Source organism: Pipra filicauda, unplaced genomic scaffold (genome assembly GCF_003945595.2).
Source record: "Pipra filicauda isolate LSUMZ 115617 unplaced genomic scaffold, ASM394559v2 scaffold25_size4600443_pilon, whole genome shotgun sequence".
Taxonomy (NCBI): domain Eukaryota; kingdom Metazoa; phylum Chordata; class Aves; order Passeriformes; family Pipridae; genus Pipra; species Pipra filicauda.
Window position 1 is genome coordinate 1652867 of NW_024104376.1, and position 27825 is coordinate 1680691.

The following is a 27825-nucleotide window of genomic DNA, read 5'->3' on the forward strand; positions in this document are numbered from 1 at the left end:
CTCAGTAAGGAGATATTTATTCCATTATTTCTGTTTTCAAATTTTTGGTACAAAGTTTATTTTCGGAAGTTCTCACATGATCCTTTCTTCTACTAGCGTCTTTTAGGATTTTTCTATCTCTGATTTATTTTCTTTATCTGTTGAAGCAAAAGCAATAATTGCTACAGAAAGCAATAATGGCAATATTACAAATATTTTACAGCAGCATCCATTCGTTTCTTTGCCTCAAAAAAATAACAAAAATAAATCCAAAGACAAGATCCATTCGGCCACAAAGGCTTAGGTTTTTGATATCCAGAAGTATGCTGCGTTCCCATATATGAGTTGTACAAGTCCAGCACAACCTTCCAAGTTTGTGCAGAGCCTGATAAATAAGACACAGAAATATCAGTTACATTATACTGTTTCTAAGAACTTTTACTCTGTAAAATGTTTGGTCACTCAAAGCTATAAGCTTAATCACATATCAAAGAACACAGGCAATAAAGCCCATCTTACTAGAACATATAGTATTAGGCCAAACAAAATATAAGAGGACAAAATCTAGTGGTCACTGAAGCCTCTTCAAAAAAGGTCTAAAACAGAATGTTTCCATCATGTATCAGAATAAAAACGTACTGTATTAAAATTTGATTTTTTTTTTTTACAAGCTGTCTTTTAATCAGTCTTCTATTTACAGTGCAGAACTGCCAATTGCAGTAGTTTAACTTTGGCACAACACTAAGTTCCAATCCTTTTGAGTATTCAAGTCCTGTGTGTGTCCAAAAATTTTCTTGGTTTCACGAAAGATTAGGCCCATTCACAGTTAACCAGTTATCTTGAAATTTTTCAAGAATTGCTTCCCCTTCACCACATTGGGCAGCTACAAAGGAAAGACACTGTAAGCTATTGCATCACTCAAAAGAAACTCTTCATTCTAAACAGTGACAGTATTGTTGCTTCCTTTAACATCACATACACCAGACAGATCACACAGACAGCTACATACTGGACACCTTTCTAAAAACCTTGCTGGTCGTTAGTGAATCATCTTCCTCATACTTCAAATACATAACAATGCATTAACTTAATTTCATTTCACATGTCAAACAGGACATTTAAATATATTGCAATATATTATAGAAAATTGCAAAGCGCCATCATTTCTGTAAACGAGACTGACACCTGTTAACTCTCCTGTGCACATGAAGAGCAGTACCTAGTGCCACATTTTCTATACAATATAAAGCCTTCCCAGGTAGGGCAACTCATTTTAGTGCATTTCTGTACAGACTGTAAGCACACATGCAGATAGCCAACTATGCAGGGTTGGAAATACTTTTGTAAGCTGAAACTTGGAGGGTGGGGGCACCATTCCAAAATCATAGCAGAGCTGTTGTGGTTCATTGTTTTGTAGCATAGATGAAGACTTGAATCTTCTGTTGTTCTAGCAGACTCTTTATGGAGAGTTTCCTGATAGGTATCTAGTATTGAATAAGCATAAGGAAATACTTTCATCAACTGGGACACAAATATTATGTGTCCTAACACATTCTAAGTTATGCACAGTCCAATGTTCACATGGTAACCTCATCTCTAAAATACTTGAGAAAACCCAAAGCATTTTTATGCCACAGTATTATAACCAAGGATCAGTTACATTACCCATCACTGTAGTGCCTACCTGCTCTAGAATAAAAAGAAAAAAAGAAAAAGGAAAAAAAAAAAGGCCTCACTTCCCAACAAGCATCAGGTTGGAAGCAGAGGTAAGTACCATTGCCAACCACAACACAAAGCTCAGTGCTGCAATCCAGAAAGAAGATCCATCTCACCTCATGACAGGTGTCTGTAGTGTCAGTGGCTGCCCGCAAGCCACGTGTAAGTCAGGGGAGCCAGGGAGCAGGCTTGGCATCGACCGATGCCAGGCACCAGGATGAGCAGGTTTGCATTCCTTGGCTGTATTTGCCCCAATGCAAACATCAACATGCAATCAGAATCCCTCCTAAATTCAAGAAAAGTGCTATGGGATCCTCAGTTATCACTCTATGTTTTACAATGTAGTATGACTCAGTTTTGCAATGACTGTCCACTGAAAAAGTGCAGATGTTCTTCACAGAAAGAGAAAACTCCCCCAAGAGCTCCAACCATTAAACTTACAAATACTGGCTATAACCCACCTGTGCTTCAAAATCTCCCTTTTTAGAAGTGGGGAAACAATGCAGAAATTTGATCTATTGTGTGTAAGTAGCTACTGAGGGGATTTTTCACTTTCTGTGGCAAGTTCCATTTCAAAATATTTTCCTATGGAATACATCACCAAACCTCAAGTAACTTCACCTGTAAGTTTGTGTCATGCTGCTGGGTAAATCTACTTATCCTAGGATATCACAAGCTTAATGGAGAATACAGGTGTAACCCAGCACTGTTCAGTGTAGGGAACTGAGCCCTCTACTAGCTCTTTCTATCTCTAACTTACACAGTCATTCCAGGCATTATAAGCAACTCCCAACAGTTTTACTGCTCTCCGGTCATTGATACTATCTTTCCATTACTACTGAATGCAAGCAAAAATATTTTCAAAGAAAAAAATAAATTAAATCAAAGAAAGTAGCTGTAGTCCATTGCACTCTATTTTAGTGCCTTCAGGTTAGGGCAGGGATATTTAACACTACAGAAGCTTAAAGATTATCTTCTCTCCTTGGGAGATATGAATATAGACAGATATGGGACTCAGGTGGAGGATGCAAATTGGTACTATCATATTTACAGAAGCAAATACTGATATCCAGCCTGAATACACAGTACTCCATTAAGTGCAAAAGGGAAAATGCTCCCCACCTTAAATACAGCCTCGTTACTCAGCAGCCAGAGACTGACTAGTTGTCAGTTACTGCTGTGCTCTCATTTCAGAGGAAAACGGAGGAGGAGAGTGTCTGCATCTTTGGGCTTTCTGGCCTACGGGGACTGCATAAGGCCATGAATCACTTTGTATGGGATCCAGAAATGCTTTCTCGGCTCTGTGGAGGAGAAGGGAGTGCATTTTCCTGCCTCCAGACTTCGTTGGTGAACAAAAAAAAAAATCAGCTTTTGTCCAAAGTCAGCAAATCATGCATCAGGAAATTATTTCACGTAATGTGTGGACATTGCATGAGTTTCCTTCCCAATAATCAAAGTTATACTCAGACACCATATTACATATAATGTAATGAAAAAAACACTTTCAAAATTGTTCTGGAAAAGGTTAAAAAAGGGAATGGCCTAATTTACTATAGCATATTAGAGATAATACACTAAATTCTAATCATTAGGTACTAGATACCTTTTCCTCTCCTTTACTTTCAAGCAAAGCAGATAATTCTGTGTGCTAAAAATTAGTGATTGAAATAATTTACTCTTTCTGTCAGAACACTTCTTACAAGCCAGCACTGTTAGATCATTCAAACCTTCAGGGAGGAATAGGTCTGACTTTATTTTTACAACACTAATTCTGGGGTCATTGAGAGGCTGACACTGGGAAGACAGCGCTGTTTACGATGGAACCGTGCTCTTTCACTGCACTCAGAAGCAAGCCCAAAACATGCCAGGAAGGAGGACAGTACTGGGATGTCTCACCCAGTTGTGACACTGCTTTCTTTCTTTTAGCTCTTTTCCCTCTCCATTCTGGCTCAGGATTATCTGTATTCTCTCTTTAGCTCAATTCCAGAGACAGCACAAGTAGCATCATCAGAGCAGGTACTCCTGGCAGAAACAGCACATGAAGAGGAAAGCACTAGCTTAGCTCTACAGGAACTGATGCTCACAACTGAATTCTGAAAGAGTGGTCCCAACAAATACTGAGAAACCAGCCACCCAGACGTAAGATCTAAGCAAGATCAGAGTTTCTTCATCTCATTGTCAATGACAATCACTGAAGCCTGGCTCATAATGAGCTCAAACCTAAGAGGTGAAGCTCCACAGAAATACAGAAAACATACCACAGTTCATCTAGACACAGTCCTTTACCAGCCAAGAAAATCAACAAAAGCCACATGGGCAGTCGTCCCTGGACAGATGTATTTTCTTGCCTCCTCCCTTCCCACTGTCAATATAGTTCAGTCCAAGTGGCTTCCAAAACACCTTATAGGTGTGCATAAGCTACAAGAGGAAGCTGGGCTTGCAGGGGTGTACTACTTATGAGCACAGCAGTGCTCAGATTCATAATAAATTAAGTCACTTGCTGATGTGCTAAGTTCAGGAAGTTTCCTGCATGTAACTAATAGAATGAGAAGGTGCCATATCCTTTCCACCCACCAGGCAATTTCTGTTTATCTCAGGTGACTGTATAGTGTGCCCTGGGCCCCCAGGTAAGGAGCACAGCAGCCTGAGGTTGGCTGAGACGAATCTCGGCTAAACCACTGCTACCAGTAGCCTTGAGTTCCTACCACAAATCAAGATACAACTGACCAGCATGCTGACAGCTCTTTCCAATGCTTCTCCTGTCAGGTCTGACCTGGGAGGCCTCCAGAAGGAGTTTCCCTCTCTCCCAGCATGCAGTGAAAATACAGACATGCTGTAAACACGAAATAAACTGGTAATTAACGGACTCTGCTTGTTCAAACAAATAACAGTCAGACTGTCAGCAATAATGAATGCATATGACTTCTGTTTTCAGGCTGAACCCACCCAGATTCTCCTCATCCTTAGCACAACTAAAAGGCTTAAAATGTGCAGGCAGCACAAAGGAAACATGGGGACTCTGCATCTCTCATTAGCTGATCCACAGCACATGGATTAATTTAAATTTTATGTTCTGCAAAGAGACAGTTTTGTCACCGGGCTGTAAATACTACTATAACCAGTGGAATACACGGAACTCTAATATTTACAACAACTGAAAATTTGGCCCAGTGTACATCAGCCACCGCCTCTGACCACTTTACTGAAAGAAGACCTCCAATCCAACTATATTTAGTCTGATAAACAATGTATTTCCTCTTCCTGTGTTTTTGAGACCAGATGTGCTAAGGCCTACCATTGTAGCTGACAATTATTTCACAGAACAGTGCCAAAATAGAAAATATCCCAGTTTAATCATGTAATTACTCGGATCTCTATTTTGTCCCATTTTTAAAGAAGGTAAGATTCCCAGCTAACCTAAATGCAGTCCCTGCTAACAAAAATGGAGATATTTATTTGGACGCATTGCTTGGTTGTTGTTTGGGGGTTTGGTGGAGTTTTTTTGAAAGAAAATTAATTCTGGGTCAACCTTAAGGATTAAGGCAACTGCAGATTTTGCTTGCTAGAGGCATATTCCCAAGGATTTGTTTTAATGTTTTTGGAAACTTAAAAATAGCATCTATTTTAATTCCAGTTTTTTCCTTTCCTACTCAGCAAGCACAGATTCTTGACCCTGTATTCCCAGTAGAACTTTAAGCCAGTGTGAGTCTTATATCTGCTGGCATCAACAACAGCCTCATCCATACCACTACCCGCCAAACAAGAATCCCTCCCAACCACATGCAGCAGTCAATGCTGAAAAGGCCAGATCCTGATCTCTCTTGCACCACCTCCCATCCAGAGTCATAAACGCTCCACGAAATATGATGACAGCATGAGTTTGCTCCTCCCCCACCCCAATGGAGGGGATTCTTGGCTAGTCCTCTTTAGCATCACTGACTGCTTTGTGCCTCACCAACTTGAGTCTTGGAAGCCAGGGAATAGTTTTCATCATCACACTCATGACGGACACCATAAGCTATTGCCTTTTTCTCTCCAGTAATCTGAAGCAGTCAGAAGAGCTCACTCCAGCAAATGATCTTCATACAGAACATCCTCCTGCAGCTCAGAGAGCTTGTTCAATCTGTAAGAAGGGCAGCTACAAGTGTTCAGAGAGGAAGGTGAGCCTGGGAGGTTAACAATATTTTTTGTCAGACATCATTCCCTTTCTTGCTTTGACTTGGGCTTCACTCACAATCAAGTATGAAAACCAGATGTAACACGGACTCCTCTGCTTCAGAAAATCATGACTAAAAGGGTTTTCTTGGTCTTTTCACAGTATGGGAGAAAGAATAATTCTAGAATAGGTTCTTGGAGATGGGGAAACATTAGGACACATTTTCTCTACACTAATCTGTTCTCAGTCACCAGATGCAGAAGCCTACAGAGAAGATGCTGACAGATGTGCAAAAGGAGACTGCTAGTATCCTTTCCATTAGTGCCAATGTAAAAAGCAGACAATGCCGGTGGCAGCAGCACCAATTCATCATCATCTTTTGACATCTAAATATAAAGTAACTTATCCCTAAAACTGCAGGCTCGCAGTAGCAAGAACACAAACTACTCTTCCTCAGAGTACCCCTTCTCTAGGATGCCAAACATCTGCCTAAACTAACTTGTGTGAATTTGGCCCACTGCTTTTAAGTTGATAATTCAAACGTACTATGATGCAACTGTCTTGAGACCAAATGTTTTTTTTTTCTATTTTAAATACACTTATTCAAGATGTAGATGTTTTGTATCAGATTAAACTACTACTGGAGTCTAGTTCAGGTAGCTCAAACCACCTCTAAAAATAAGTGCGTTCACCCAGCAGTGCTAAGAGCAATGAGCACAGTGGAGAGTTCAACAATTAGGATAAAGTACAGTTAAACCCGCACACAAATCACTCAACTCGGCTATCGCTGAAGAACAATTCAACACTAGTGTGTTTATAATTCCTAAGCATCTAACAGCCATATAACTTCATTTTGTTTGAGAATTAAACACCATGTCATTGCCACAACTTACTTGAAAACCTTTCTTACTAACACCAAAAGATGCCTTTCATCTCTGTATCTGTGTACTTTTACAAACCCCTAAGCAACTGTGAATGACTTCTAGGCAGTTTCCAGCTCATGTTTACCTTAAAACTCAGTGTAAGATTTCAAGAAATTATTCTTTTTAGCTAGAAATATACATACTTCTCTTACCATTTCCAATGAAGGAAAGAATGCACAAGCTAAAAATGAGTGTTACTATCAACTGCATCAAGTCTGTCAGGCATTTAAATTAAACTGATGTAGGATACACTGATTAACTGTAACAAAAAGCATCTTCTAGCATCAATCAGACTCATTCAGTTAGCTCCTAATTATCAATAAGGAACATTTCAGTCCAAGTTCTGTAAACCCCAAACACTCTGAAGATAAGCAAAAGGTGCTGATGTCACCTTATTTTCTTAAAGCAATCAATCCTCACCCCTAGGTTCATTGATTCCTTTTGTCACACTTTTCCCCTTCTCGTTTCGAACTCTTTCCTTAAGAAATAAACCCAGGCCTTGAAACCTTTAAGATGAAGTGATGTTTCCAAAAAGACATCTAAGGTTTTTGTGTTTTCCTCCTTCATGAGCAGGCAAAATGTTCTCCTACATCAACAAAAAAAGGTGTCTGTGTTTTTTTGGAATCAAACAACATAAGGCAATTAAATACTGAGAAGCAGTCACATGTATGATGAACATGAACCTTCCCATCAGTGATGTGGAAAAGGAGCTGAACTTGATCTGATTTATAACCCCCTGTCCTAGGCTGGGCCTGAGGATGTTCATCTCTTGTAGCAACGAAGCAAGCAGTTGTTGCCTCCACAGGTAGCATCTTGCCCATGTTCTTGTAGGTGGAAGAAAGATGCTAAGCAGCTGCTTGCTAAACTGAAGGCCATGAAAAATCATTTGGCTCTTCACTGTAACATCAAACCTAATTCATAGGTTTTTGGCCCCCAAATCCCAAATTGTACATCAGTCTGTTTTTGAAAGTTTACGTTTAACATGTCTGGGGGGTTCCCAAGTATCACTATCGTCCGTTTCTTCCTCGTCTTCCTGATCGTCCAGCATTTCGTCTTCCTCCTCGTTCTCATCAAACAGCTCTATTCCAAGATCTAATCTTCTTTGCCTCTCTGCAAACCACTCTCTGACCTGCTCATATCCCATGTGAGATTTGGCTACCAGTTCATCGAGGTCTTGCTCATTAAGGAATTTGTGCTTCATATAGTAGTCCTTCAGGATTGCTGTTCCAGTTTTAAATTTTATGACAGACACACCTCTGTCCCAGCAATTTAACCTCTTGCTTCCCCGAGGCCTCCCCCGAGGCCTCCCTCTCCCCCTCCCTTTTGGTCTTCCTCTCCCTCTCCTCCTGGAAAAACCTTGGCCGTTCAGACTGTTTGCACTGGCGCTCTGGTAATAGTAATACCATTTCAATCCACCATTTTTCCAGGCATAGCGAGTATCTCCAAACCAACTCACAATTTCCGATCTTGGAAGCCCAGTTTCTTCTGCCAGCTTGTTGTATTCTTGTGGAGATGGCCACTGAGTACGGACAAAGGAACTTTTGAGCATGTGCAACTGCTCTGGTGATTTTTTGCCTACTTTGCTCGAAGTGGAACACCCTGATTTTGTTCCTGCTGCTCCATCTCCCACAGATGTTTCTCCAGCCTCTTCTTTTGAGCTGCCAGCATTGCTTTCATTCAAGTCAGCTCCCTCTTCCTTCAAGACATTTGATTTCCTCTTTTCTGTAAACCAGGCATCAATCTCTCTCCTAGTCAGTTTGGTTTGGGCTCTTAACCTATTCATCTCTTCATCAGTGAGGACAGGGTTATTCAGAAAACTTGCTTGGAGGACTTGCAGTTGTTCAGCAGTCTTCTCTTTGAATTTCTGTGGGGTGAAATCAGGAAAAGCACTCCACGATGACTTGCTCTGTGGAGTGACTCCTGTTGGGGACTCATTCATTTCATCGCTTGAATCAATAACAATGGTGGCACATGAATCGCTGTTGAGGTGAATCCCATGATTATTCTTTGAGTTTCTCTGATTGTAGCGTGTATCACTGAACCACTTTTTGATCTCTCCTTTAGTCAAGCCTGTTATTTTCATAAGTCTAACAATCTCTGAGTCTTGAGGAAACTGATTTTTAAGGTAGCTGACTTTCAATTCTGCCAGTTGTTCCTTAGTTTTTTTTGCTCGGATGCCAAAGGAGTCAGGATTCATCACTGTGGATTCATTTTTGATGGGCTGAGGGGCTGGAACAGCAGCTACTTGTTTGGTTTCTGCAATAGGCTGAGCACTGTGAATCTGACTCTTCTGTAGCTGTGTTTGGTTTGGGACTCCCGCTACAGTCAAAGCTATTGGGGCTGTTACTGGTAACGTATTTGCACCTGCAACTTGAGTGAGAACAAGTCCTGGCTGACCAACTATTTGGCATGTCTGTAAAATGGAAGGTAAACCATTGCTAGCTGCAGAAATGTGTGCTGGAATAACGGTAATTGTCTGTGGCACAGTATGTACTGTGCCATTAAATTGTTTCCTCCTTGCTTCCTCCACTTCCTCTGGCGTCCAGCTCACACCGTGCTTCAGACGCTGGGCAGAAAACCATATTTTAATCTGTTCCTCTGTGTACTTGGCTTGAGTGGAAAGAACAGTGATTTCCGACATGGTTGGATATGGGAATTTGTTGTAGGTGTTAAGCAAAAGAGGATTGTTATCCAAAGCAGTATTATAGGCTGGAATGCTATTTACAGGTATTAGGACTTTCGGAATCAGGTTTGAGTTCTGTGGAGCTGTAACAGCTGTGATAACCTGTGCCACCCCAGGCTGAAGCACTGGTGCCGGGGTCACCACTGCACCGGCCACATCTGCTGCACTGCAAACAACTGAATGGCTTGGTTTTGACTCAGAAACTGCCGGTGGGGGGTTTTCTACTACTTCTTCAGAGTTTGGCTCATTTTCACTTCCCTTTTCTTCACCAGGAATGTCATCAACTACATTGTGGAAAACAGCGATACGTTTAGTCTCGGTTTTGTTTTTCATCATTTTCATGATAGGAGTTTTGCTAATTGAGATCCCTGATGACGGGACCTCAGAAGAGTCGGCCTGTCCAGCATTTTCTTCTCTAACAAAACTTCCATCAAAAGTGAGATCATTTACTGTTTGTTCAAAGATTGTCTGATTATTACGTTTTACCATGGTCAATTTAAAATTCTCCTCTCCAGGGTGGTGCTTCACATTATGTTCTGAGAGGGCATCATATCTTTTGGTAAGGAAATTACATTCTAAACAAACATAGGATGAATTTAACACTACGTTGGGATGTTCTGAATCCACATGAAAAGTAAACATATTGAGATCTGGAGTCTGAAAAGTACAGTATTTACACTCATAACCACCTTCTACTTTATTTGTATTTTTCTGATTGTCTGAATCCACATACTCATGAACATCCTCATCACTTGTTACACTCTCTGCTGTAGGGTTTTCTGCTGGCGTGAGCACAGGTTGTCCTTCCTCCAGGTCCGATACCATTTCCAGATCCGGGTCCTGCTCATTGGCTAAGACCATGCACGGTGTTGTTGATTTTCGTTTACTTGCCATGACTGTTACTGTGAAAATGAGACCAACTGGTTAGATACAGACTCAGCTTCAAGCTCTTCTTGATTGATAATAATAGTAATAATGGCTTTCGGTACTTTAAGTCAGTTCTTGTAAAGTCTCAACATTTATCCTGTTAGCAGCTTTTCCTTTGTAGTGCAATCAGATTTAAAATAGATAGTTGAGGATGAGATGTTGAGACACGCTGTTTTAAAGTCCACATCCACCACCTGTAGCAAAGAAGAGACAGTGAAATTAGTTCAATTTAAAGAGTAACTTCTATTCTGCTACATATTATGGCTTAACCTTATTCAGTCCTTTGAGGTTCCATTGTTATCCCCTGAAACCAGCAGACCCATTCCAAGAAGAGATAATCGAAGCTAAGAAAGGCAAAATCCAATCAGCTTATTACAGGCTGAAATTTGTTTCAGTTCATGTAAACACAGTGAAAGAACATAAACAACACAATGGTATAAAAAACAGGTAACTTCCTGACTGTTTCCCTTTCTTCAGAAGCCTTTTTCTTGGCACAGTGCTGGGGTCACTCTTGCCTTTGGATGCTTTGCCTAACCTATTACAACCTCTCTCCACAGCTCTGTGAGCTGAAGTTCTTCCTATCATTAAACTTGAGCCCACTATGACATCTCCACTACCAACTCTGTCATGTCCTTCATGTCAGAGGCTCTGAGGGGTCCCAGAAAAGGCAGGTTTAGAGTGTTTTATTACTGCATTATACATGCAAGCATGACCATGTGCAGGGCCTTTCTCCCACATCTGAAAACAGGCAAAACTATCTTTTTAAGGCACTCTGACAGACAACTATCCTTTCTTCCTAGCCTCCCAAATATCATTCTCCAATTGAAGACCAATCCCAATCCAATAAACGTTGATTGCTAGCACATGGCACTTAGCTAAAATCTGTTTCCATGCCTCTATGCATTAACGGAGAGATGACTGATTGTGTGAACGTACCAGAGAGAAAGAGCATTAAAGACTGATACACCAAGCAGAAGCCAAACAAAATTACATATTCTCTGCTTGGAATTCTTTGTGCATTTCTAAGAAAAACTGAAGTACCACCAAATAAAGCTGAGGCTTACAGAAATTCAAAGAATATATTCTTAAATTAGCATAGACTGGAGTGAATTTTATCCCACAGAGACCACAACTAGTCTGCTGGAAATTATGCACAAACTTCTGCAGAGGGTTATAAACTCTGTAATAGTTTTCTTCTTGAATTAAAATCTGATACTGATTTCTCATACCAAAAATCCCATAGGCACAAGAACTTTGAGACAGTGGAACATCTTCTACTTCCCTAAGTGGGGGTATCCTCAAGTCCAAGAGGAATGCATCCCCAAGTAGCTGTTTCAGAAAGTTTTGAAAGGGAACAGCATGTAACAGGTTAAAAAATGAGGGCCATCTTTGCAAAACAAAGTCTTAAAGGAAAAAGAACAGTGTAAAAGGAAGAAAGGCAGTTACAAGAAATGGGAAGGGGAAAAGAAATATTATTTTTCACTGTATGATGATTCTTTTTTGATTATGGGAAGGCAGAATAGGAAGGAAGATCAATAATTCTTAGCTTCACATTTTATTTCAGGCAAAAGACAAAAGTTATCATCCATACACGCCACCAGAGCTGCTCATAAGCTCTGTTTTTGAAACTGGATGTCTCATCTCACTTCTTCAGAAATATCTTTCCCAAATGTTTCTGTCACCCTCTGCACTACTTCTGTGACTACATCCACAGCCTCACATGATACACTTTTTTATGCCAAAGATATGGTTAAACGGCATTAAGGACACTGACAACGCTCAATAAATCTTGGGTAATCATCATTCCAGTAGAAAGATACCCTTCTTCCACAAGTTAATAGTGGCAGTCTGTAAAACTGAGCACAGAAGTGCAAAAGCTATTTAATATATATACAAAATACATATTGCAGGCGATCTCATTTCTCTCAGCAGTGAGAGAACCATGAAGCAAAGCTAAATGGATCCATTTGTCTCAGTGTCTTGAGGGATGAGAGGTAGAGCATTATTAACCGTGCTGCTTCTCTGTGGGGCTGGAGGGCTCTTGACAAAAGAAAGACAACTGCCAAGACCATGTTGAGCAATGCTCTGGGGGAAGAGCTGGGTGGTATTACCTAATCGTTCTGTGATCTTGAGTGAAATTTCAGAAATGCCAGAAATGCCCATTTTCAAAAGTGACTGCACAGCTAGTTTTGCTGACTGAAGTTGCATTTTAAGAGGGGACTGTGGTACTCTGCAGTGCCTCCTCCCAGGACAGCATGTAGGATCTACACACGGGGCAGCCTGAGTGAGCTCAGGGGCTTGCCAAGGGTCCTGCTCTGGGATGGCCCTGAGTGCAAGTGAAAGCAACATTTGACCTGATGTGCAGCGTTGAGCCACGCTCAAGATAAGGCTGGAGATAAGGAATAAAATGGGAAACCTGTCCAAAAAAATCAATAAATGTTTTTCTCCAGTCCCCTCCTGTACCCAATGGCATTCACAGTGGCTGTAAGCCTACAGGTCCACGTGCAATTACATCACCTGCAGCCTTTCAGCTAAATCTCTGTATCACATTTCTGTTGTGGCTCAGTTTTGCTCACAGTTCATAGGCAAATTATCCTATCCCTCTACTGTTTACCAACAGAGCAACACGTTTCTTTGATGCAAGCGGGTCTCAGAAAAAGAAAGCTGCATCTGTGCTCTTCTGATTACGCTATGTAAGATGAGGGGGTTTTTTTAAAGGATGTTGTGATGTCAAAACCCTGTTTAATTCATGGCTATGAAGTGGTACAACAGCATTCACTAAAATCTCAACAAAGTGAGATGCTTGCAACCCTTCCCAGCCTTCCTTCCTCTACAGACTTTACAGAAACCTCCATTCCCTTCTCCCTGGTGCTTATGTGATTATTCCACCTGTAGCACCTTGCCTGACATGTTCTCTCAGTTAAGCAGGGGATTACGAAAACTCACACTTGAGTAGTTTATCAAACCAATTATGCATCACCCTTGGAACGTGTAGTTCCTCTAAAACACCCCTCCTGTACTGCTTACAGGAATGTCACTTGGGACCTTGCCATGTATCTTGATTTCAGTAAGGTTTGCAACATTCCATTCCAGTAGGCAAATGACTCCAAAAAAAAAATTAAATCAGATTGGCTTGACATAATGGGGTTTTGACAAATCCACCTTTGTAAGAACCTTGTTACAATTCTTTAGGTTCTTACAGACTGTTTTTTAATAAATTCTTCCTGTGTTGGCCTGGGAATGAAGACCCCGTTAACCAATCGGTGATGCACTATATGCTCTCCTCCTCTACTCAAGTGTCTCCCTTGTTTAAGAGTAGGTACTATGATACTATGCTTGCCTGTCTTGAGTCTGTTAAGACCTCCTCCTCTTTTCCATGAATTCCTGAAGATCATCACTAATAGTTCAGAGATTGTGTTCTCTTGTCCCTTACATATATTAGGGTCCAAGATGTGATTTAATATTGTTAAAGATTTTCTATTTTGATCTGGACTGTATTTTTATCCCTCGCTGTTAATATTAACATTATATTGTGCAATTTGGTTTGTAATAAAATATTAAGCAAGGTGTTTGCTTTATGTCAAAAGCAGAATTTTTTTAATAAAAGAATGTGAAGAAAAACTTAAATTATTTACACTCTTAATTTCTCAAGATGCTTGTCACTGCAATCTCCTTCTTTAATTTCACCTCAGATTTTCACAGAGTTGATATTCCTAGCAAATCAGCCCACAAAACAGACATTTTTCTAGGAATATAAAAACAGTAAGTGCAGGTATAGGTCCAGGATCTGATATTTTATCTTTCAGCAGGAAATTGGTCAGGACACGGTTCCTCAGAAATAGTTAGCAATCCCGATTAATAAATAATTATATGAAGACAGAATAATTCCAGAGTGGAATTCAGCATTTAAAGTTGTCTCTATAGCAGTTTTAGATGGAGACTTACATAAATATTTTCTAAATGGGGGCAGAAACCTTCTACCCATTTGATTATAGTTTGAGAACAAAAAGACAGAGTTGACAGTGGAAGACACGTAAGGCACCTGTTTCCAGCACAATTTTTTTACTCACTTCTTCCTTCCTTCCCGCAAACAGCAGCAGCTGATGCAGCAAGAAAATAAATGAGTTTACAGAAAACGCTGCGTGTTCAGGGTGTATGGTTTACGAAAAGGCATTGCTACCTGCCTGCTGTACAACACTTCCATCCAGCATGCAGGAAGAGCATGCCAACAAAAAATCCAAGCCCATGTAAGTGATTTTAAGAACATACACAGAGTGGCTCAGGAGAAGATGAAGCAATAGAAACTGCTTCTAACTTTTAAATCCAACTAGATTACAAATTGCCTATGACCTCTCTCAACACAGAAAATGTTGCCTTCTCCTTATAACCCACGACAATGTGCAGTTGTTGATCCTTTGTTTAGCCTCCTTCTACTACCATTTATTCAGAGTACATGTATCTATGTCAGAAACTATTCTGCAAAGAGCTCAAATAGGCTAATATGCTCTGATTTGTGCTGCCTCTCAGCGAGAAGGGTGAAGAACTTTGTTATACAGTGCCATTTTCTTCAGTTGTTCATTATCTGCCAAGTTCAGAGGGTTACTGCTCATGACTACGAAACAAAGACACATCTCTATATAAATCCTGCAATATTCTCATTTGATTCCCATTTTAAAATACGGTCTGGTACTAATTCAACACCGGAGCAAAACTTGTCACACTGATTTCAGCAGGACTTCACATGTGCTACAAAGATAAGGGCATACTTGGGGGCTTTGCCCCAATACAATTGGTAATGAGGGAGGTGAGTACCAAAAGCAACTGTGCTGCCCAGGCAGAGCTTCAGTGTGTGCCAAAGCCAGCCCCATGATGGACACAAAGCTCAGCAGAGGCTGAAGGGAGCCTGCCACAGGACATGTGACTAGGCTTTCTCAGCTACTTCCTCTCAACACTGGTTTAATGGGTAACAAGCAGGTTCCATCAAAGTAAATTTCAGAATTTCATGCCAGAAGTGACCACTAAATGACCTAGATTATCTTTCTCTTCCAAAATACACTCCAGCTACCTTTACAGTGAGCACAGTAACTTCCGCCACTGCTTTTGATACAGAAGGCCATTACCAGATTTTATATCTCATCATGTATATCATGATCAAATGTCCCACTTAACAGTCATGGGTGCACTGATGAAGACTTTAACATATATGGTGCATGTCTCTGCTCCTCAGTCTTGTAAGCATGTATCTTCTGTGAGATACAGTCACCTTAGCAGCTAAACCTCACATAGGCAGATTTTTTTATTTTCTTGGCTCTACAGTGCCCAATTCAAATTGTGAGCACTCAGTACTTTTAACATCAGACACCTCTACGTGATTATTCTTGAAAGCGAGTATCAGACTTGTGTAAATACTTATCATACCCAATAAAATGGCAGCAGAGTCAGGGATATGTTTTTACGTATTTACAGATCTGTTTTGATTGCTTTTACATAGCAAAAAGAAAGGACAAAGAAATAAATTACTGACATGAAGAGAAGTTTTAATTTTAAACATTTAATTCAAGCCCCCAAAATGTTTCATACTGGCTTTAAAAAAAATCAGACCAGTAAGAAATTATTCATTTTAAAAATTGTTTATAAAAAAAAGTTTCTCCTTAAAACATCAAAACAAAAGATTTTATTCTCATGGGATTTCCTTCTTTAAAACGAAACAATCTGGCACACATATGATTTCACAAAATGTTCTTTCGACATGATTCTGCCTTTTTTTTTTTTCCCAGAAGAAAAATTTCTAGAGGCATTCATTTTCCCAGGCCCTTGTCTAGTACTGCAAGTACAAGACCTTCCTTTAACTTCCTGGAGTTCGTATCCCCAGACACCTTTCAGCTTCTTCAGAGCCTGAAGCTGCAGTCCCACAGATGGTGTCCTCGCTACCGAGCCCGACTCATTCCCTCATCATCCCCGGTGCTGCACAGGAACCCCCGCGCTTCTGAAGGTGACACAGCTCAGCACAGATTGTCTCGCTCTCCTCTCCCCCTCCTTCACTGATTCCCACTATCCGTACGCGCCCCTGTCACATTGGAAACCACACTTCACATCGGCTGCTCTCTGCTTTCATTAATATTTGGTTGTCACTGTTCAAAATGTATTTCTCAACAGTAATTAAGAGTATTAGAAGCGCTCTACCCTTAAAAAGTAGGACTAGGTCTCAGGGCTGACCAGCTCCCAGCACCTTTATACCTTCTGCTCGGCCAGTAGCCTTTGCAGAAGCCCAAGGAGCAGCTGCAGGTTAAGGATTACACTGATGCATGGCAATACAAGAACCCAGACAGACAGGGAAGGAGAATCCATCTAATATAGGTGGTTTAAAGCAGTCTGCAGTTGTGCATGACAGGCATAAAAGCATGATCAAGAGCAGGTAATAAACCATCCTGCAAATTCTACCTTGGATACAAAAAGGTAGTGATATATTATGTCTCATAATTCTGCCTTTTTTTTTTTTTAACAGTGGAATGCATTTCTCAGACCTCAAGGCTAGATCCTTGCCAAATTTCAAGTTCCTATGTCAAATCCCTGAGGCACAGAGCTGCTCAGAAAAAGAAAGATAATACGGCATTTACATGGAGATTGCTTCTCTTCCTCTCCTTGCTTCCCTCCTCTCTCTGTTAATTTTGCTCTTGAACCAGCTGAATGTTCCCCTGAAACTCAATGAACAGAAAACAAAAGCAGCCTCAAGACAGAAACAATGTGTGAGAAATTCCCATTTCAACCATCACAAGAAACTGAAAACAAGGACTTACAGTGGCCTCACCAGGTGACACTAATACACGTTGGTGCTCCACATATACACACAGACTTGCATATATGAGGATACAGGCCATAGTTTAGGTAACTTCTAAAAGATCCCAAAATATTTGAAATAAATGTATAAACTCAGTCTTTGCATGAACCAGTGTTTTATGAATGAGGAAAAGCAAGGACTTAGGAATGTCACTTGAAAAGCAAAAAAGATCACAGTTCTATTACACTGACTTAGGTAACCCCATGTCAAGGTGAAGGCTATAAGGCATATTACCAAGGCTTCAACTGCTCTTTAGAGTCTCCTCTACTACTGGGTCCACTACAGGTTTTTGCTCACATGTGCAGAAGAACCTTCCCTGTGTGCCTTGGACTCACCTGCTTCCCACTCCATGCCCTTCTTAAAGCCTCTCCAGCCTCGCAGGTCTGCTACCACTCTGTGAGAAGGTTGAGTGTGGACTGCGTAAAAAGTCCTTTATGTTCTTTGGCACATGATTTGCATCTCCACTCATGAAGCAAAAAATGCGATTTCGGAGCTGGTATTTTAGGAGGTTTTTTTAATGTGGTTCCAGAATATTTCCAGTACCATATAACAGCTTTAAAGCTGTAAGCTGAATCACACAAGTTAAGGACAGACAAAACAAAGAATTGATCTAGTCCCTACTGACAGACTCCTTTATACTGGAGAAATGCAGAAGAATTTCGTGTTCATGCTTGCAAGAAGAGGTGATCTTACAGCATTTCTCCAGGATGTTATCCTCTGACCTTGAAACAACCAACGTTGGTCACAGAACAGCACATTCACAACTCAAATACTGCATATAAGTTCCCCTCTCTATTTAGGGTACTTGGTCACTGCCACTAAGTGCAAGTATTCCTAGTGCAGCACCAAATTGGGCTAGCACCAGGGTGACCGTCAAGCTAACTCAGGCTTGCCTCTCCCTGCAGCACCAACATACTCTTGGTCTGCAGCAGACAACTTTAGGGGCGTGGTGATGGTGGAGAAACAGCACCGGCAAGGAATTGTAACTAATTGTCTAGAGAGGTTGTAAAGATCTGTTGGGAACTTTTAAGGAATTTCCATCCTTGAAAGCATTCAAAACTTGGTAAGACCCTGAACAACTCCACCTACTGTCACGGACAACTCTGCTTTGAGCAGGAGGCTGAACTAGATGATCTTCAAAAGTCCCTTCTACTCTAATGTTTCTCTTCAGGGTTTTGGGACGTTTCAGCCTCTAACAAAGAGGAAGGAGGATAGGCCACGCTGCCTGCATAAACACTCTCTGCAGTCTCAACTATCTAGTAAAATGCTATTGTGTACCAAGTTAACCTTTGCGAAAAGCAAAGCATTTTTATTTGCAACGGTGACCTGACTCCACTCCCCTGCTGAGTACTGTACTGTACTTCTTGGATGCTCCCGCTGATTAGTGTGGGAGATAATGTCTTACTCCGTGTGTGACAAGACCTACTCCCTCACCCTCTACCCAGCCCCTCCATCATGCATTCACAGAGGGGATAAGCATTGTTTACCGCCCATCAGCCCAGTGACAAAAAAGGTAAAAGACAGAGCCTTTCAAACACCCTGTTCACTGTGGAAGTCAGAGAGATGACCATGTACTCAAGTTACTATGAGGTAAGGAAGGGTCTTGAAGAGTCAGCAGAACAGAACAAGTATCTCAGCTCATGGCACAGGGAGCAGGAGTTTTGAAGTTACCGTGTTTCACATATTCCACCCCACAGGCTCTCTCGGACCAGGAGCCCACAGTCCCACTTGCTCCTGGCTCACCTAAAGGAAGGCCTTCACTGCAGCACCAGACTAACTCAGCGCAAATCAACAAGTCTTTCACCAGGCTGGTTCCCTGTTCCACTGTTTTCCAGGCTGATGCTCCAAACCTTGCTTGTAAACCTCACCTCTGTGACTCCCTCTGCACCAGACCCGTGACCCTTCTCGTCACTGCTCAGAGCCTGCTCGAGAGGATGATTCCCATTCTGGGAGCCACCGGATGAGGAAAGTCAGAGGCTGCACCTTTTGCCCTGTTCCGCTGGAGCTGCCTGTCATGTGAGTCTCTCTTGTAGGAGAAACACAAACCTCCGATGTTCAGTCCTGGCAGGGAAGTGGATTTCCAAAAACAGACTACCCACTTTCACTTTTTGTCTCTCAAGTACAAAGTATAATGGTGGAAAATTAGCAGAACAGGATTTAAGTGGAATATACGGAGTTAACTAAAACACTGCGCTTAAAATTAATAGCTGTGGAGCTGCTTTTTTCTTTTTTTGCATTAGATTTAAACACCATCAAAAATGGATTAGTTCTGTTTTAAAAAATGTAGGTAGCTTAAAGCTGCATAAATATCTCACTGATTTAAGTGACAATGAGCAGTAAAATTTTATTAAGAAATACTGTATGGGTTGATAAAAACACATTTAAGAGGCAATAGAAAAGCTTAAAAAACATTACACAGCACAAAACAGCATCAGGGCTGGGGGAAGGAAGGAAAAGAATCAGTATGATGTTTAAGCCACAAAATTATTTCAAGTAGGAAAATCAAAAGTTTTACTCAGAAACACTTTGTTAATTTATATTCATGTTTCAAGAACACATTCTCTCATATGAGAAACACCTATTTAATTTACCAACATTAAACCAGACATACTTATTAAGAGCACCAATGACTGCCTGAAGGTCTAAGTTTTTATTAAGAGAATAATTTTAACAGCTAAGTTTTTATTAAGAGAATAAAAGCACTTAAAAAAAAAATCAGTATTACCACAGTTTTAGTTCATATCACCACTTTTAGTGAAGTTGGAAATTCTTAGTGAAAACACTGAATTAATGACAGTTAATGACTAACTTTTATACAGACATTCACTTGGTAGACAGTGAAGGTAGAAATTACCCTCTGAATGACAGAAGTGTCCTCTCTCGAAGTTTAAAAAGCAGGACAGGTTTTTTTCTGGGTAAGACCTCCAATTCAAGCTTGAGGGCTAAAATCTTAACAGACATGGACACATCATCACAGAAATAATAAATTTAATCTAGTAAGTATAAAAAAGTATCATATTTTGTTTCACAAAACAGTAGGTTTAGAAAAAAAAGTCACGTTTGAATAAATGTGTTCTTAGATAGGCTATATTTACAATCGTTTAATAATACAGACATGTTATGCTGTTTGGGTGAATTTTAAATTAAATTTTAATTTCCAATCAAATGTAGTTTGACATAAATTGGGAATAACAGGAACTAATCACTAACTGAAAAACAGGATATGTATAAATCACCGTTTTCTAAGAAAATGACAAAAGCCAAAATGAATACTTCGAGTGTATGTTGAGATAAAGGACTGATCAGGTAAACACTCCCCGATATAATGTATCCCTTTACAAAACAAAACTCTGCAAACTACCACAATATCAGACAATGAGAATCCCTCACCATTTATTTAAGTTATCAAAAGCACAAATCCAAATCAAGGCAAGCAGAAATCATTTACATCGAGGTTCTCTACGTGCAGATTTGAGCTGTGATCAAATCACCTATTTTAATTATTCCATTTCCTATACATCAGGATTGGTTTTGAATTAATGCATTAGTTAAATGTTATCTGGGGGAGATAGGGGAATACAAATACTGGTAAGGAGAGGTAAAATGAACATGTTTAGTATGATTATTAAATCAAACAAATCAGAAGAGCCCAGGATACGACTGGGGCGTGGTACCCAAAGAGAATGTTTATAAGAGTGTCCAAGTTAAGCAGAGAGAATAGACAGGCCTGGAAACCCTATGGGAGTAAGATGCATCTGTTGTCATAGGCAGCCCCAGCAAAATGTTACTGGTTCACTAGCCTGGGGCAAGCTTTTTCTTTTTTTCCTTCTTTTCCTTTTTTGACAGCCAAGTACAATATTAGCTTGCTTTTTTTCTTTTTTTTTTGTCATCGTCGAGCTGAGGCCGGGTGAGAATATTTAGTGTCTAGACTAATAAATGTTTGTAAGGATTTTGCAAGACTGGTTTATGGGAACAGAATCCACTTTTTGTTTTTCTGCTGGAAAAAGCAGCATTAAAAGCAAATGAGCACCATCATGCATTTGTTTTAAATTGCATATTAGAGCACTGCTATTTTGTGTGCAATCAATACATAATTTGGAAGAAAAATGCTTTTAAAATTCAAAGCTATCCCTGAGCAGCTAAGGTTCTCTTGGAAACTGAAGGAGGAGTCTGAAATTATTGTTCTTTTGTTTGCATCCCCCAGTGGGAAAGGCAGCACACAACTAGAAACCACTGTGCTTTGAGGCAGCACGAATCACGAAGAATAAAGATCAACTCCCCCTTCATTTAAACATTAGATATTAAAATTGAATCTAGGATGAAGGCAAACAAACACTTCCCCTTTCAAGCAGTTTTTGGGTTAAATAAAATAGCAAAGGGACTACATAAATCTTGTAACTGTCTCTACAGAAATTAAAAAAGGTATTTTGCATAACATGGCCTGTCTAGACCCCAATTACAAGCATCAACTTAATCACTGGAAATTACTAGGGTATGCATGGGCCAAAACCTACATTTTCTTTTTAATATTTGTTTTGGAGGGCGGGGTATCTCAAGATGAAATGGCTGACTGAGCTTTTTATTTCACTGCTTTGGGTGGAAATGACTGAATCTTTCCGCACAAAGTAGTGCTGAAGAAGCTGCTCTGGTGCAAAGCAGTCTCCAGTCCCAACCCTCCAGCCAGCTCTCACCCTCAGCCTCTCTCTCTTGCCAGCTCTGTGCAGCAACAGGGCTTAAACGCAGCCTGGTGAGGAAGAGGGCTCCTGCTCAGTAATTCACAGATAGTAATTACTACCTGTAATTCAGCATTACATCTGGAAACAGGATATTCACTCATATAAAGGAGCACAGAGCTGCAAATTCTGCCCTCAGAACTAGCTTGTGCCTATATGCATCTGACTTAAACTGCTGTAGAAGTATTTCCCACTCTGTCAGTAAGCGTGTGTGACATCAGAGCATGGTGTTCACACTGTCATCATCCATGAAAGTATTAATATACTAGAAAGCTTTCAAAGCAATGGATTCTGAACTAAAATTTCAGTGTATTCAGTAATGTAAAAATTCTCCCTCTCTGGACATTATACACAATGACTGATATATCTTGCTAAGGATGTGCTCATGTGATTATTTCTTTACTAAGTGTGGAAAGAGTAAACTTACTTTACTTCAATATTACTCTTTTCTCCCACCTCTTCCCTCCTTTCCCCAAAAGAAACAAATAGCTGATATTAACAAAGCCTTATACTTCCCCTAAAGGAACCCAAGAAGTAGAGAACTAAAAAAAAAAAAAAAAAAAAAAAAAAAAAAAAAAAAAAAAAAAAAAAAAAAAAAAGGCTACTTATCAAGAATCAGAGTTAAAATGAATGGTTTTGGACTGTAAGATAAAGCACCCAAAGTTGTAATTACCTCACCAAAAACAGTCTTCTTCCATGCTAAATTATTTCTTTTAATGAAATACAAAAAATTAGTTCTCTACTCACCAACAAACTCCAGCAAATTTAAGTAAAATGCATTAAGAAGTCAAATTTGAAAAACACTCACAAGGTACAAGGAGTAAAGTTGTGTGTGTTTGCATCATATTTAAACAGATACCTACAATGCCAGCAGGGATCTTGTAAAGGCATCAATTCCTCACACTGATCCATGCACAAAAAACATGAACTTGTGACACTCCAGGTATGGTAAACCTTTCGTCAGACAGATCCCCACCGAGAAGTTTGGAGAACAGAGAGCCATTAAGTATTCAACACTGCAAACAAGGCTGAACATTGTGCAGTGCTGAACGCTCCAAAAATTCCAATGAAGCTACAAATGTGTTTCACCTTGTGGAGAATCCTCCTGAGAAACGGGAACCCCTGAGCCTTCATGCTTGCTCCATCTAACTCATTTGGCAACTGCTGCCAAGCGCCCAACTCCTCCTGATACAGCTCAGATTTGCAGAGAGCCCTCAGCTCCCCTGATTTTGCTGAAGGCATCTGACCCATGTATAAGAAGTCAGAATTTTTCTACTTTGAAGGTATTCTAAATATTAACGAGAAATCCGGACTTTCTGAAGAAGCACACAGCTGTAAATAAGGTATTACGACCAGTCTTCTACAGCCCAAGCAGTAATAACTGTTCTTTCCCGACTCCTTTCCCATTGTGTCCCTTTTACTCTTTTTCAGACACAGAACGTTCCTAGATCTCAACTGACTGATTAACAAGAACCTTACACCCATGCACAGAGCCAGCAGGAGAGTTTTAAAATCAACAGCATTTTGGCATACAAAGCATGTCTTTCCATTATCATACAGGGAGGAAAGTAACCACATTAGTACCATGTTTTGTTTACATTAGTGTGTCTCATTTCTTAGGAAAGGCAAGCTTAGAAACATCTACCAAGACTGCCCTGGACTATACAAACATGCATTTCCATCTATGAAGTTCTTAGCAACTTTCTAAGCTAAGACAATGTTAAGATAATCACATCCTAACCTATAACCAGTGACTCAAGCCTTAAAATCTATATAAAACAATTACCCAATTCACAGAATTAATTCAGTTAACAGCTATTTTCCATCCAATACAGTTGTTTCAAAGATGCTTTGAAGATTCAGAGTGCTGAACACGTGGAACTTTCACCATCTCCATCAGAAAGTTCAAAAGCTCTTATCTGTCCTCCTGCCTGGTGGAGTGAGTTTGGCACTCACAGAACGACGCTGGCTTTGCCAAGCAGCGAGGGCTGGTGTTACACACGCCTCATTGCACAGCTCTGTCTGCCCACTCTTCAAACAAAACTGCCAGCCTTTAGGTCTTGCTTGAGCAACAACTTCAAACTGTGGGTCCCTGGAAGCATGTAAAATTCCTTCAGCTCCTAGTGAGACCAATAAGCAAGGAAGGTGAGGACTGCACTGCAAAACACCACTGGGAGAAAGCCAAGCTGCACAGAATGAACTTAAAATACCAAAATCACTTTCTTAAATGGCTCCAAACATGATGTGAAACCTGTTCTTTCAAAGTAGAATATATTGAGCTCCTTTAGACTTGTCAGGCACAAGCAGAGGTCATGCTGCTAAAGGATGTTTGCAATATTAAGTTCTTGCTACTTCATCACTTAGGGAGTGCAAAAAGTAGCATATTCAAAGTTCCTTACAATTTTTCCCCAAGATTGTTTAACCATGTAACATCCATTCTTCTTTTAGTTGTCAGTAATTTTCCCAGCTTCTGTGCTTTAGCATGATAATGTGTCTTTTTATAATTTTAATGGTTTAATAAACATACACTACATCCAAATTTTTGCCCCTTTTAGATCATACTCCTTTTCAGAGAATTCTACTGAACTGTAACATTTACTACGATCTCAAAGCACTTGAGGATAAAAGAGTGATACACATCTTTTAACAAGTGACAACAGCAGATTTTTGCTCAATTTGAGCTGATCCCTGAAGCTAGTTAGAAAGAATCCACTGGTAGTAGAGACACTGTTCTAAGAAATATGTACCACTTCACTGAACTTTGAAGTATATGAAAAAGACTTGAGTGCACCTTCTGAACTTCATTCCAGTTCCTTGACAGAAAGACCACAGAACTGGAAATGCACCATCAGTGAAAGTGGTGCAAGGCATAGAACTTTGAAATGCCATAGAACTATTTTATGCAGCAAAATGGTTTGACTACTTGGAAAGATCATGAACTAGCCATGAAAATTAAAAAAAAAAAAAAAAAAAAAAAAAAAAAAAAAAAAAAAAAAAAAAAAAAAAAAAAAAAAAGAGAGAAAAAGAAGATGAATTGGAATAAGGACAATAAATTTGAACTAATAAGACTAATGATGTTGACAATATGAGAAACTTAATAACAACAAAATTGTATTCTTATATATTCACCAAAGGTCATGCTACTGACAGGTAGTGGGGAGCTATACCAGTAGAACACTAAGATCAGTATTGCTGTCTATTTAGGAAATAGCAAGAAAACAAAAGGGAAAATGGTACTATACTGAAAATTGCATCACTTGTTTACAAGTCCCTGACAACTCAGAGGCAAAACATCTTGGACATTTATGGATCAATGACCCCACATCTGAAGCACAAGGAGAGAGAATATTGACCGTTAATATACAGAATAGAACAGCACGTCCGTGCACTCAGCTAAAAATGGGCATAACATTCCCTCACACCATGACCCCAAAACTGTTATCACACAGGACTTTAATTTAACAGATACTGTTCATTCTGTAAATGTACAATCATTCTGTAAATTTTACAGCAGGCTCGGGATTTATAAAAATCAGAAAACATAAAAATACTGAATTTGGTACCGTGAAACCTTGACTAGACCTCAGCTTGACAAGTAAAGAGAAACTGATCATCAAAATAAAGATGAGCCAGAACTTATCTACAAGTGATCGTGCCTTGGTTATATTTATTATGTGCAAACAGAATAAAATCCAGTTCATATGTACTTGGTTCTTTTAAAGTTCCAGCTTCATAAAGCTGCAAAAAATCCTGTACTCAGATTTGAGGAAAGAATCTGACTTCAAAGACATATGACTTTTTATCAAGTAAGACTCTTTGAAAGTCACATACAAACAAATGGGTCACTAATTATAAGTAGATGAGAGTTAACCAAAAACTTAAACCTTTCCCTCAGACTACATATAAACAAACGGAGGGAAAACTAGGGGGACACCTCAGGGATAGCAATAAGCTTAACTAAAACGCTATAGACTACTCAGTGAAGCAGGAGACACAAGAAAGTCTTTTTGGTACACTAGGAACAAAAGGGATCCAAACGTTATTACAAAGTCCATTATTTGATAGAAATTCTTCAGTACTGAGAATCTACAAAAGGCAGAACTGTTCAATTCACGGTCTCTAACAATAAGTATTCTGACAAACTTTGTGATAAATATTGTCTATACCAGTAATAAACTACAGTTATAAATGACAGCAATTAAGGCTAGACACCAGGACACTGCTAAAGCACTCACAGGTCATCAAGGGTATTGCAGGAGAAGAAATAATCCAGAAAAGATTATTATAAGAAACACACAGAAAGTAGAAAAGTAAGCCTCACAAAAGAAAGATCTACCTCGAAGTGCTATGTTTTACAAAGTCAAGTTTGGGGACAATCACAGTACACACACGCATGATCCAGATGTGATAGCAGAGGGCTTCTCAGTCTAGCAAAGATACAAAAACCACTAGCCTGAATTTAAAAGCAAGTAATTTCAGTTATACAAAATGGCACCTACTTCTAATCGGCTCAGAGCAATTCATTTAACAACACAAGATACACTGCCTTCCTGGCAATGTTTAAAGACAGCAACAAAAGGGTTTTCTAAATGATGCATTCTCTCTCAAAGAGGTCATAATTCAGGGCAGTTCTCTAGCCTGCATCACGTAGGTCGTTTTAAACAGGGTTTCTGTAAGTACTCACAAACTCTTTTTTGCCCTGAAAGCCTTCTGAAAAAAAACAAACTGACCACTGGTGAAAACCATCAGCACAGCTTTTAAAATTCCTCTCTCACGTTTGAGCGAATATTTGTTTTCATGTAACAAGTTTTGTAACAAAATTCACTTTTTATTGATATGCTTCTACGCAGTTTGACACGCACAATATGCTCTCTGTACATCTCTATTTTAAAAAGGAGCATCTATTCCAGCTCGCAAACCCAGCCACCTCAGCCTTCACTATTTTACCTGACACTCTGTGCACAGTAAACTTCTCCACCCTTCCATTATTTAACCTGCCCAAGCAGCTCAGAAATTGTGGGTCCCTTCCAACTCAAGAATATTCTGTAATTCTGTGCTTATAAAGCACAAGTACCTACCAGATGACGTTCACTATTGCAGATACTCTGAGCCCTTTCAGAGATCCAGAACTGCCTCCATTACATGGTTTATTGAAGTCGGTGTTGATCTCCAGTGCTGCACATCCTGGTATGGGGAGAGCCGAGCGTGAGAACGCACCCCTAAAAACCCAGACACCCCCGGAGGAGCAAACCAGACATCTTCCCCAACTTTGCCTGCACATACACTGTGCTGCTTCCCCACGCTCGCCCCCGCACCGCAACGCCACGGGATGCGAGACAACTACGGAGCCAGAACTTCATGGCTTGTTGGCTGCCGTCAGTCTGTCTGTCAGTCCGTCAGTCTGTCCGTCCCAGCGCTGACACCGGGCGGGAACCCGCCGGCTCCTCCGGGCGCAGCGGTATTACTGAACTTCTTTGACTCTCTTTTCTGACTGACGAGTCAGACGGATCTTCCCCCACTCCGTGACAAGCAAAACCCCGCACAGGCTCCCGGCACAGGGCGGAGGAGGGAAGAACGCGGAGAGGAGCTCGGGCTCGAAGGGGTTTAACCCCCCTGCGCGCCGGGCCGGGGGTACAGGCACAGCCCGCTGCCAAGGGATGCCCTGGCTCCCCCTGCCTGCCCGGAGCCCACCGCCCCCGACGGGCGATGACCCCCGGCCGCGGGGGCAGCGCCGCCGCCAGACAATGGGGAGGCGGGCGGGGCGCGGCCGCCCCACCGCGCCCACGCCGCGGGCGCCGTCCCTGCCGGGCCCGGCCCGCCCGCCCCCGCCCGCTGGAGCCGCCCTCGCCCCGGGGCGGCGGCGCTGTCCC

The 27825-nt window shown here is 40.6% G+C and overlaps 1 protein-coding gene across 3 annotated transcripts; it reads right to left on the reverse strand.

Moving 5' to 3' along the window:
* On the reverse strand, positions 1-27588 carry ZHX1 (zinc fingers and homeoboxes 1). 3 transcript variants are annotated; one of them, XR_005563834.1, is made up of 4 exons: positions 27239-27587; positions 27034-27139; positions 7195-10578; positions 1-862 (listed from the first exon to the last, which is right to left on the reverse strand). XR_005563834.1 is itself a non-coding variant. In XM_027726929.2 (4 exons), the coding sequence occupies exons 3-4, from the start codon at positions 10349-10351 to the stop codon at positions 806-808; spliced, it is 2178 nt and encodes a 725-aa protein (XP_027582730.1). In that variant the 5' UTR covers positions 10352-10578; positions 27034-27139; positions 27239-27588; the 3' UTR covers positions 1-805. The 3 variants fall into 3 exon arrangements, 2 of the variants coding, with proteins under 2 accessions (XP_027582730.1, XP_039238081.1); XM_027726929.2 differs by having other exon boundaries at positions 8231-10578; positions 27239-27588; XM_039382147.1 differs by having other exon boundaries at positions 1-10578.
* Between the last annotated feature and the right edge of the window lie 237 nt (positions 27589-27825).